The following is a 12,172-nucleotide window of genomic DNA, read 5'->3' as shown; positions in this document are numbered from 1 at the left end:
GATTGAAAGAGTTGATAGAGAATCCACAGAAACTCTAAAGCTACCTGATGAATACACCATCGCCAAGATCTAGCACTGATGCTTGTCTCTTAGATGGATTGTTCCCCTATTAGACTGGTGCCCAGCAGAGCTCTCGAACTGATGGGTTGTCTCCAAGTGCACTATTGCCCAGAGCTTTCGTCCTGTGTCCTATCCAGTCATGGACAAAAATGACTGGTATGGTCAGAGTTCTAGGGTATCACAGTGCGCCAAAATAAAATAAAAGGAAGTTTCTTTCATAATACTGGAAAATATTGCCACGTGATAACAATGGTTACCAATGTTCCGGATCATTCGATATATGTACTGCATTGTACTGACTCATGATACTTTAAGTACCCTACCAATATATCGCATTCTATCTCATAACATGCCTTATATACTGAAGTATACTGTGTCATTTAAGTGAAGTGTGGCTTCTGATAAAACTTGCATTTCAACTCTGGCTGAAACCCTGCGAATGGTAAGTCTATATAAGGTAACTAAATGGTAATTTAGGATACTGTAGGATATCTCTATGTTGCTGCCCTAAGTAAATGACTCATAAATGGTAAAAGTTGAAAGCGGGCGAGCGGCCAAAGAGGTTTGCATCTCTTTGCATAATCGAATTGCCACTAGTGAAGAGTGAATCATTGAACTACTGCGAGATGTTCTTTATAATTAAGGCCCACGGGGTGAAGTATCAGAGGTAAAGGGCTCCCGGTGATAAACTGGTCTTCTTGAGTATTGTCAAAACTGTCGTGTTCTTTCTTCGAAACTGCCAAACGGGTTTGAATGTGTTTGTTGCACAGGTCATATCAGCCTACTATTCCACAGCAATCTGTGTCTCTCGCTCTTTAACACAACTGAACGCAGGATTGTCAAAGTTAAATGACGAAAGCTTTTGACTGTCCTTTTTCAACCCTCTCCTCCTGCAAAGGGAAATGGACATCGGTTACTGAGTTTGCGGGACAATAGGTAGCCAGACCGGTGTGGATGCAATGCTATTTAATGTCCTCCTTCATGATAGAGTTCAGTCAGAGACTAATACGGACAGCAAGAACACCTGCCGAGAAGACAAACTGCTCACTTTATTACAAGTGTAGTAAAGTGTTTGGTTGAAAAAACGTGGTCATACTATGCATGTATAAATATCACTGACAATAGCTTTTTAGTAAATGATACACCACAGTGTGCCCGCATCAAACAAGCAACTTCGACCGATTGGAACAAGCTGACTTTCTCATCTCGTATTTGCTTACCACTTTAAAATTCTGTAGACACCATAAAACGTTCCGAAAATACCCAGTGTGAGAAATACTATGTTGAAGACGATGCCAGTACAAAGATAAGCATCAATATCTAGAGAAGAAAGAAAATGATAATAACAGTTGTTTTTATAACGCTTTCAACTGTACAATAACTGTGAGCATTGTCTCTAGAAAGGCACTCCGGGGTGTCAAGAAGCTGAGGAGTGAGGTCACCACAGCGCTCAACTGAGCTCGACCTGTGAATGACGACGCGGCGACAAGACACATTGGACACATAAACCAGTGAACCACCGCGCACCACTCAATGTACTGGGCTTCTGTCTCAGTAGGCATGTTGAACTCATACTCACAAGGACTGCTTGACCATGATGCTGGGCCAACTTTCGGCTTCGAAGGTAGAGAAACGCCACCTCTTGGGTCTTCCTTCCCTGAAAGTATCAATGAAAATATGAATCCATCGCAAGGCTATCCATTCTATTAGAGTGGTCTCTGATCTATTATCGCCCAAATTTATGCTTACACCTGTAAAGTCTGACTGTTGTCATGGGAAAGACCAAATGGGTGAATTCCGATCGATACTCCTTTTCATACCTTGGTTGTTAGGGGCCGTCCCGCTCCACTCCCCTGTGCCAAGACACAGACGTTCTGTCTTCTCGAGGTTGGACCATTTCTTACAGGAATACGTTAGTCTGCTGCGAATTCTGTCCTCATCCGAGAGGGAAGCGGTGCATCCGGCCGGCACCTCTGGGTTTCCACAGCGAATTTCTGAAATTGACAGCATGATCCTGCATTTAAACAGCGGCACAGCAGAGATAAAGTGGTCAGCATGTTTCGTACTTGTTGAAAGAACGACGGAGTGCAAAACAAAGTCGCTAAACGGAATCATCTAAAGTTCCCAGCTTTCCCAGTCATTCCACATCATGTCTAGGACAGTCGTAGAGTATCTCGTACTTAACTTTTCCATGCCAGAAATCAGTCCTGCCGACACCAAACAACATCTAGCTAGATGTGCCAATCAAGCTGACTCGAGTAACGACCTGATTTAGGAGACACTACCTTGGCAGCTCGGTGTTGTGCCACTCCATTTCCAAGTCGCCAGACACAGACGTTCAGTCTTCCCAACCATCCTGTATCCAACAGTACAAACATAGGTTGCTTGGCTGTTCCACTTATCCTGATCTGATAGGGACACCTTGCCGTGGGCTGGTGGTTCAAGGGGACCACATCGTATTTCTGGAAGAATATAAAGTTTATACTGACATGCTCATTCATCAAGTATACGAACGGCAAAACACGAGTGAAGTAACAAATAAATCTAAGGTCTTCTTCCTTTGCACTGCGTTGCATTTCCACTCCAGCTTCCAGTCGGGTCACATCGCCGTCTACTGTCCCCAATTATTGTAAAACCATCATTTCAAACATTTTGCCATGCTGTTCAATCTATTTTCATAATCACGATAGCTGTATCATACCGTTGTCAAGTTTGTCCAGAGGCCCACATCGAATTTCTAAAGCAAGGAAAGTTTACAGTTGGTATAGTTCTGAGAAGTTTTCTTATGAGACAGTTTTCATCAGCTTTCGTCAAAGACGTAGACTATTCGAATAATCGGACAACCCACCTTGACAAGACGGTCTGTCCCCACTCCAGTTCCCTGTCCTAAGGCATCGGCGTTCTGGTCTTCCGATAAGTTTGAATCCATCGTTACAGCTGTATGTGACCTTGCTTCCAATCTTGTCTTGATTGGATAGAGAGACACTGCCATCCACGGGCAAGGGCATAGAACCACAACGAATTTCTTCACACACTGGCATTACCCCACCCCAGTTTCCTGTCCCGAGACACTGGCGTTCTGGCGTGCCGATCAGCTTGAAATCATCATCACAAGTGTATGTGGCCTTGCTTCCTATCTTGTTCGCTTTGCTTAGAGACATGCGGCCATCCACGATCAAGGGGAGAGAACCGCAACGAATCTCTTCACACACTGGCATGTCCCCACTCCAGGTGCCTGTCCTGAGACACTGGCGTTCTGGCGTGCCGATCAGCTTGAAATCATCATCACAAGTGTATGTGGCCTTGCTTCCTATCTTGTTCGCTTTGCTCAGAGACATGCGGCCATCCACGATCAAGGGGAGAGAACCGCAACGAATTTCTTCACACACTTGCATGTCCCCACTCCAGGTGCCTGTCCCGAGACACAGACGTTCTGGCGTGCCGATCAGCTTGAAATCATCATCGCAAGTGTATGTGGTCTTGCTTCCTATCTTGTCCTCTTTGCTTAGAGACATGCGGCCATCCACAAGCAAGGGAGGATAACCGCAACGAATTTCTTCACATACAGGCGTGTCCCCGCTCCAGTTCCCTGTCCGGAGACACTGGCGTTCTGGCGTTCCGATCAGCTTGAAACTATTATCACAAATGTATGTAGCTTTGCTGCCAATCTTATCATCGATGGAGAGAGAAACGTTGCCATCAAGAAGCGAGGGCAGAGAACCACAACGAATTTCTTCACACACTGCCATTTCCCCACTCCACTTCCCTGTCCTTAGGCACTGGCGCTCTGGATGTCCGATCATCTTGTAACCACTATCACACGTGTACACTGCTATACTGTTCATTCTGTCTCCGTCCGACAGGGTTAAACTGTAGTTGGGTGGCACGCTTGGAAAACCACAGCGTATTTCTGAAAAATGAAAATGAAAATTGATTTCCGGTGATGAGATGTTATGATGGCACATGGATAAATGATACTGCTGAATACCAATTCTGATACCTTGCAGTCGACATGTCGGCGTTTCTTCATTCCAGTTCCCCGTTTTGAGGCATACGTGGACATCCCGTCATGGAGAAGGAATCCATCATCACACATGTATGTGGCAATGCTGTCAAGCCTTCCTTCATCTGACAGGAACACACTTCCAAGAGACATTGAAACGAAAGCATAATGATGGTGTTACCTTGAAACTGCAAAACAAACATGACCTGCCGTTACCTTTGCATGTTGGCACTTCTCCACTCCAGTTCCCTGTCTTGAGGCACTCACGGACACCCTCTCCGTCCAGCAGTAATCCATCATCGCATGTGTACATCGCCTTGCTGGTCATCCTGTCTCCATCTGACAGGAACACACTGGCGTTGGCTGGTGCGCCTGGAGAGCCACAGAGTATTTCTGGAAGAAGGAAAGACACATTGAAACGAAAGCATAATGATGGTGTTGCCTTGAAACTGCAAAACAAACATGACCTGCCGTTACCTTGGCATGTTGGCACTTCTCCACTCCAGTTCCCTGTCTTGAGGCACTCACGGACACCCTCTCCGTCCAGCAGTAATCCATCATCGCATGTGTACATCGCCTTGCTGGTCATCCTGTCTCCATCTGACAGGAACACACTGGCGTTGGCTGGTGCGCCTGGAGAGCCACAGAGTATTTCTGAAAAGGAACATGAATTGAAGGAGGCAAATTGAATGACACTGAATCAAAACATCAAATATGGACATGCAACCGATGAAGAAAGAGCTGTTACCTTGGCATATCGGTGTTTCTCCACTCCAGTTTCCTGTCTTGAGACACCGGCGTTCTGGCGTTCCGATCAGCTTGAAACTATTATCACATGTGTATGTTGCCTTGCTTCCTATCTTGTCATCGTCGGAGAGGGAAACGTTGTCATTCACCAGTAAGGGTGGAGCACCACAACGAATGGTTTCACACACAGGAATGTCACTACTCCAGTTCCCTGTCCGGAGACACTGACGTTCTGATGTTCCAATCAGCTTGAAACCATCACCACAAGTGTAAGTAGCTTTGCTGCCAATCTTGTTTTCATCTGACACGTCTACACTGCCATCGGCGACCAACCCTGGAGAACCACAGCGTGTTTCTGAAAGAGCAGAATAAGCAGTGAAGGAACTGATTGATTGGAATCACCCTGAGCTTCAGAGCCTTTTACCCGGCACCTCCTGGGCTTATGTGGCTGGGGATGACTCTGGTACTGGAGGTTGAAATGAAATTGGGCACTGACGATCAAAACGACCAAATCTAGTATATCATTACCTTGGCATATCGGCGTTTCTCCACTCCAGTTGCCGGTACTGCGGCACTCGCGGACACCGTCTCCTTTGAGCTGGAATCCATCATCGCATGTGTACGTCGCAGTGCTGCTATAGTTGTCTTCATCTGACAGGGACACACTGCCATTCGCAGGAACGACAGGATATTCACAGTGAATTTCTGAAAAAATGAAAATAGAACTTGCATGATGTAATAGCACATGATGATGGTACAGTCTCGGTGAAGATGAAGAAATAGCAACCACTACCTTGGCACGTGGGCGTTTCTCCACTCCAGGTCCCGGTACTGAGGCACTCGCGGACACTATTTCCATTGAGTTGGTAATCATCATCACAATTGTAAGTGGCTTTGCTGTTCATTCTGTCTCCATCCGACATGTACATGCTACCATTAGCTGGTTTGTCTGGAGTACCGCAGTGGATTTCTGAAAGCATTGGAGATAAAGTCTGGATAACAAAACGACACCTTTGATCAACAGTTCATGGCGAGACCTATTTCGGTTAACTTTGTTGTACCAAAAACCGGGACCGCGAACAATATTTCGCGACAAACCAGAATAGCACCTAATATCTTTGATGTGACTGAAGCATTATGATTATTGGTTGAATCATAACCCTAATCAGAGGTGCTACCTTGGCATGAAGGTGTTTTGCCGCTCCAAAGACCTGATTTCAGGCATCGGCGGTGAATCCCTCCGCTGAGTTTGAAACCATCATTGCACGTGTAAGTCGCGTTGCTGTTCACTCTGTATCCATTTGTCAGAGACATGGTACCGTACGCTGGCACAGGTGGTGGAGGACATAGTATTTCTGAAAAAAGGAACAAGAAGTCACGACACATTAGGTACTGGTTAATCAACAGAAACTTCCTATTCATAACAGTCTTAATTATTTTATCATTTTATTCAAAACTTCTACGGAATAACAGAAGATGGTGCCATCACGGATGTCGAGCAAATACGGGTTAGCACACAATCTCACAGCATGCCACTAATGACCCAGTGTGGCTTTAGGCTGATGGCAGAAGAATAGTAGGGCCTTCAAGAGGTAAAAGGCCTTTATTGGAATTCACTTAAGGAATGCGCCGGCTCAAACTGGATTGACGACATGGATTACCTTGGCATTTTGGCGGGTCACCTGTCCAACGTCCCGATGTCTGACATTGACGGTTCCTTCCAACAAGCTTAAAGCCAACATTGCAGGAGTAGGTAGCTTTACTGTTGACCTTGTCCTCATCAGATAGCGATACCGTACCGTTTCGTGGACTCTCTGGGCTGCCGCAGGCTGGAATGAAGATCAGAGGAGTATAAATAAACGCCCGTAGCTGATAGTTGGTCACTGCCTTTCTGCCCAGGGTCAGTTGATCATGCCTGCGTCTATTTTATATATGACGCTACTTACCATATATAGCTTTCCATCTAATTGAGAAGCCAGCAAAGGTCGCTGTGGAGTCGGATTTGAAGTAAACAGCGATGTTGTTAACGTTAGACACAAGCAACAATAGGGCCGTTTAGACGACAGGCGAAAAGACCGCATTCGGATCGAATCTGGATGAATCCGGATTAAAACCACCCAAGGCGATGGTACCTTTTTAGTCCGGATGCAACCACATTGATCCGGATCTTTTTGCGTTTACACGACGAAAAATTAATCCGGATTCGGGACGCATCCGGATTTTTTCGCGTCGTCTAAACGGCCCTATAGTCGGGGCCGAGAAGCCACAAAATGTACCTGGATTGAAAAGAAAGATATCGATTTAGGCAGAGTCTTTCAAATAAATTTATTTGAAGGACTCTGATTTAGTCTACGAAGACTGACTTTGCATTTGATATGAGGAAGGTAAGTGACGATGGTATCCACGATTCTGATGTCAGGATGTGGCGTAATAAGTGGCGATAGTGGCTACGATGACTGACGTTGCATGATATGAGGGACGTTAAGTGGCGATAGTGTTTACGGTGACTGACGTTGCATGATATGAGGGACGTTAAGTGGCGATAGTGTTTACGGTGACTGACGTTGCATGATATGAGGGACGTTAAGTGGCGATCGTGTTTACGGTGACCATCGTTGCATGATATGAGGGACGTTAAGTGGTGATAGTGTTTAGGGTGACCCTCGTTGCATGATATGAGGCCGTTAAGTGGCGATAGTGTTTAGGGTGACCCTCGTTGCATGATATGAGGGACGTTAAGTGGCGATAGTGTTTACGGTGACGCTCGTTGCATGATATGAGGGACGTTAAGTGGCGATAGTGTTTACGGTGACCCTCGTTGCATGATATGAGGGACGTTAAGTGGCGATAGTGTTTACGGTGACCCTCGTTGCATGATATGAGGGACGTTAAGTGGCGATAGTGTTTACGGTGACCCTAGTTGCATGATATGAGGGACGTTAAGTGGCGATAGTGTTTACGGTGACCCTCGTTGCATGATATGAGGGACGTTAAGTGGCGAAAGTGTTTAGGGTGACCCTTGTTGTATGATATGAGGGACGTTAAGTGGCGATAGTGGCTACGATGACTGACGTTGCATGATATGAGGGACGTTAAGTGGCGATAGTGTTTACGGTGACTGACGTTGCATGATATGAGGGACGTTAAGTGGCGATAGTGTTTACGGTGACTGACGTTGCATGATATGAGGGACGTTAAGTGGCGATCGTGTTGACGGTGACCATCGTTGCATGATATGAGGGACGTTAAGTGGCGATAGTGTTTACGGTGACTGTCGTTGCATGATATGAGGGACGTTAAGTGGCGATAGTGTTTACGGTGACTGTCGTTGCATGATATGAGGGACGTTAAGTGGCGATAGTGTTTACGGTGACTGTCATTGCATGGTATGAGGGACGTTAAGTGGCGATAGTGTTTACGGTGACTGTCGTTGCATGATATGAGGGACGTTAAGTCAGGCGATAGTGTTTACGGTGACTGTCCTTGCATGGTGAGAGGGACGTTAAGTGGCGATAGTGTTTACGGTGACCCTCGTTGCATGATATGAGGGACGTTAAGTGGCGATAGTGTTTACGGTGACTGTCGTTGCATGGTATGAGGGACGTTAAGTGGCGATAGTGTTTACGGTGACTGTCGTTGCATGATATGAGGGACGTTAAGTTGCGATAGTGTTTACGACGACTGACAATGTATGACTAGGGTCGTAATGACGGGGCATCTACTCGGATCACTGACGTTGCACGATACTCAACTTGGGCCCAAATCGCTGGTGTTTGATTGACTTCGCTCAAACATACCGTAACTTCGTCCCGCGACTCCAGCTGCATTTATCTGCCTTACAACAACGTTATCAAAACTGCAGGAATGCTGTGGACCTGGTTCGATTTCAAACTTTTTCTCGAAATCAAGACGCACGCGCTGAAGAAAAAGCATTAAAAATAATTAGCCAACATTCTTAAGTGAGGATTGGTAAGCTTCGCCTGCAGGCTGTGTAATTGAAGAAGGGAGTTATGAGCCAGGGATATTGATTTGATTTTTGCACATGACGTTAATGAAAAAGGGCCATGTTGTGTTTTCATCGGTTCGTCGTTTTCGGCCGGCGGCCACACGGTTGCCAATTAACGACATTGCCATCTGCTAAACAGTGTGTTCGATTGATGCAACAGTGGCGCTATTACAACTGTGATGCTACTTGTATGAGTATCAGCAATGAGATTTGAAGACTTGCCATTCCAGCCGGGACGGTTATGACCCAGGAGCAATCTGCGTTATTGGGATAGGTATTAGGATAGTTCATGCTGGAGATAGAGCCGCTTGTACCAGACAGTTTGTATCGTGAACCACACCCGGAAACTGTAAATATATAATGTGGAAAAAACGAACAACAAAAAAGCATTTTTATTACCATTTGGATCCGCTACTCCACTTCCACAATTCGCGGAGTAGCACAGATGCGTGAAGAAACCAGAATCATAGCGATCGACCAGCCCACAGTTTTTTATCATCACCGGAGTCTCTCTTTAAAGCCTGGATCCTTTAAGTTTACCGCCTTCGAAGTTGTTGGGTCCCTTTAAAGGGTCATAATCACAAAAAACTGTGGGCAGGCCAGAACCAATTCATTCAATTTATGCCGCGCGATATGCGTGGTGTTGTAATTTTTGTGGTGACAGATCGATCGCTGATTAATTTGTGTGTTTTTAATACTGTCACGTACCTCTGACACATCCCTATGGTGTAATGGACATATTGTTTAGGGTTAGAGAACCATTGTCACCCTGACATGACTCCAGTATAGGTGCATTGGATGCAGAACATCCAAGCATTTGCTCACAAAGTGATAGAACAAAGGTTTATCTTTTATACAAAATTTTTACTCACCTTCCGGTTCAACTGCTGTCCATTGAATTGAAAATCCGATATCAGTGGTAGAGCCATCTGATTTGAAGACCACGACTATATCATTATCTTGAGACATAACATCGTTGGTAGGCGGCCCATTGCAGTACTTTCCTATGATAGAAATGCATCAGGCAAAAACGTTGTCATTCTGGCCTTTATAGTTTAGAGTCCAGAGGTATTGTATTGTTTTCAATGTTTCATATTTGGCAACCTCTATATAGAACCCGAAATATATCTGTTGGAATGTTAACAGCAGTCATTTAGTAGTATACAAGCAGTCAATGTTTTATAGTCCGGATTGATGGGGGAGGGGGGGACGCACCCTGATATTGTTCGGATTGTGAGCCACATTGATATTTATGGGCGATACTGCTGTTCTAAAACATACCGATTGATATGGTGGATGTTACTTCTTCTGACAGCCTGACATAGTCAAATGCACAATTGGCGTGGCTTTCAAATCCGAAAGGGCTGTTGAAATGAATACGAATTCGCTGAAAAACAATCAAGAATAATCGATTGTATTGGTTCCACCGGTCTCGGGACTTAGACAACGAGAGTGTGGTGAAGAGTCAATGTTATGTTCAGACCCACCTGATACGCCCTTATTCAACCAAAGCGCACCACAGACGTGCAGTAACTATCGCAGCGATGAGCGACAAGTTAACTTGTCGTTGAATAAAATCGTTTATATATCAACTTCAGGAAGAGCATATTCCTTGATCACGATTTCAATATACTGTATCCATGTAGAGTGCATTCAAAATGTCTTTATAGAAAAAGGGTTTTATACTAGCGAGTATACTCACCCAACGGGGTTTTACGGTGATAACCCAGGTACATTGAGCACCATTTCTGTAGCGACTGGGGTAATTAATGCTGGAGAATGTCCCGCTTAGACCAGTCTGTTGCTTTGGTGTACCACATCCAGAATCTTGACCGTCTGAAAGATGTACATGCATAACGTGAGAACTTGCGAATACGATGCACCTGGTCCAATGATTTTTGTGGTTGCTGACACCAATTTGTCCAATGGTCATGGCGTCATGTTTCAGCTTGGCCAGCAATGAATAAAGTTGTGTTAGATCAGTGAAAAGTAGGGTGTATTCTGACTATCCCGGTCCAAGAAACATCAAAGTTACAGGGCGTTGGTTCGGATTCTCTTGATGATAAGAAAAGTGAACCCGGAAAAGTGGTTTAAAGATAGAGCTGTGTTAGTTGTTGATAAGGCAACTTGATGACCTAATGACTATCTTTGAAGAAAACCATTCACTTTCATTCGATTCGTCGAATCAGTTTCACTTTCCTGCAATTGAGACATTGTACATCGTACATTGTACCAAGAGTAGATCTATTTCTTTGTGAATAAAATGCAGTCCCCTCCACGTAGAATGGGCAGATGGTTAAATAGGTTTATATCTCGCAGCACCGCATTTATAGGCCGAATTTGTCAAACAACTCAAAAAAATGAACGTTGAAAATCAAAAAATGAAAATTTCAAATATTGTGTAGGCCTTATACACGTACTGATTGTGTAATACACGTACTGAATTCAAAATTTCAGACACGCCGTTGTTATGTGTAGACAGAATACTACAAAGATTACAGGTTTCAGCGAATTCGCTTGCATCATAACTGCAAAAAGGCAACATTCATTTATATTATTAACCCCAGCCAAAAAGAGACAACTCTCCAGTCAAAAAGGAAAGAAACTTCATTCAAAACAATTGGTACAATATGCCATCTCCCCTCTCCATACATGCTTCCGTCCTCTTAATCATCGGGACTATCAGTAACCATTGGCAATTGAAACATCTAGATTATGTATCTTATATCTTATATCTTCATTATGTCTGATTAATGCATAAGATAGGATCTTGATAACACGGGCAGGGTGAGGTTCAATCTGCTTACCTGCTTCTCGAGGGTAAACCAGCGCCACCAAGACCAAAGGGAACAGGCCACGAAGCAACATGATGATGTGGGCTGGAGCACATCCAATTGCAATATGATACCAAGGAAACTGTCTTGGTGATAACTTCCAGTGGGTCATGACGATTACAAGATTACCACGGATATGAGTCAGTCACGTTAGGCCTAGTTAATTGATATTCATATGTTATGAGCTTAAATCATTGTATCATTTGTACAGTTATCTAGTCAAGAAGAGAGCAGAACCCGATCATGATCAGTAGGAAAGTTTACAGCTCGGTCGACTCAATTACCGACCGGACTATTTCTAGGGATGGAACCGATCCTGATGTTCATTTGTAGTTACCATTTTAAAAAGACATAAAAGACTAAAAGTACGTGTACATCTTTCCGGCAAAGAAACGTTTCTGCTTAATTTAAGCAATACTTGGCAAGTAAATGGCTTGGGATATGATTGGCTGTCATCAATATGACGTCATCGATGCTGTATAATGTTATGTTCTATCACAACAGTTACTGGTTTGGTTGGGA

At 44.5% G+C, this 12,172-nt stretch overlaps 1 protein-coding gene across 1 annotated transcript; it reads right to left on the bottom strand.

The window, feature by feature from the left end:
- Positions 1-291: 291 nt before the first annotated feature.
- On the bottom strand, positions 292-11,710 carry LOC135485974 (CUB and sushi domain-containing protein 3-like). The gene is made up of 20 exons (XM_064768407.1): positions 11,624-11,710; positions 10,519-10,652; positions 10,098-10,203; positions 9,689-9,820; positions 9,039-9,163; positions 8,608-8,728; positions 6,757-6,855; positions 6,472-6,639; positions 5,989-6,165; positions 5,604-5,780; positions 5,339-5,515; positions 4,812-5,165; positions 4,541-4,717; positions 4,280-4,456; positions 2,909-3,970; positions 2,346-2,522; positions 1,881-2,054; positions 1,640-1,717; positions 1,281-1,380; positions 292-950 (listed from the first exon to the last, which is right to left on the bottom strand). The coding sequence occupies exons 1-20, from the start codon at positions 11,682-11,684 to the stop codon at positions 845-847; spliced, it is 3,882 nt and encodes a 1,293-aa protein (XP_064624477.1). The 5' UTR covers positions 11,685-11,710; the 3' UTR covers positions 292-844.
- Positions 11,711-12,172: the final 462 nt, after the last annotated feature.

The sequence above is a fragment of the Lineus longissimus genome, chromosome 4, assembly GCF_910592395.1.
Source record: "Lineus longissimus chromosome 4, tnLinLong1.2, whole genome shotgun sequence".
NCBI lineage: Eukaryota > Metazoa > Nemertea > Pilidiophora > Heteronemertea > Lineidae > Lineus > Lineus longissimus.
Note: the sequence above shows the minus strand (reverse complement) of the source record. Positions and strands in the feature narration are given on the sequence as shown.

Coding starts and splice junctions, on each gene's coding strand:
- LOC135485974 (XM_064768407.1), bottom strand. CDS start 11,684: ATGTTGCTTCGTGGCCTGTTCCCTTTGGTCTTGGTGGCGCTGGTTTAC. Junction 6,166..6,471: donor TGACCCGCCAAAATGCCAAG/GTAATCCATGTC, acceptor TCCTTTTTTCAG/AAATACTATGTCCTCCACCA. Junction 1,718..1,880: donor GACGGCCCCTAACAACCAAG/GTATGAAAAGGA, acceptor TGATACTTTCAG/GGAAGGAAGACCCAAGAGGT.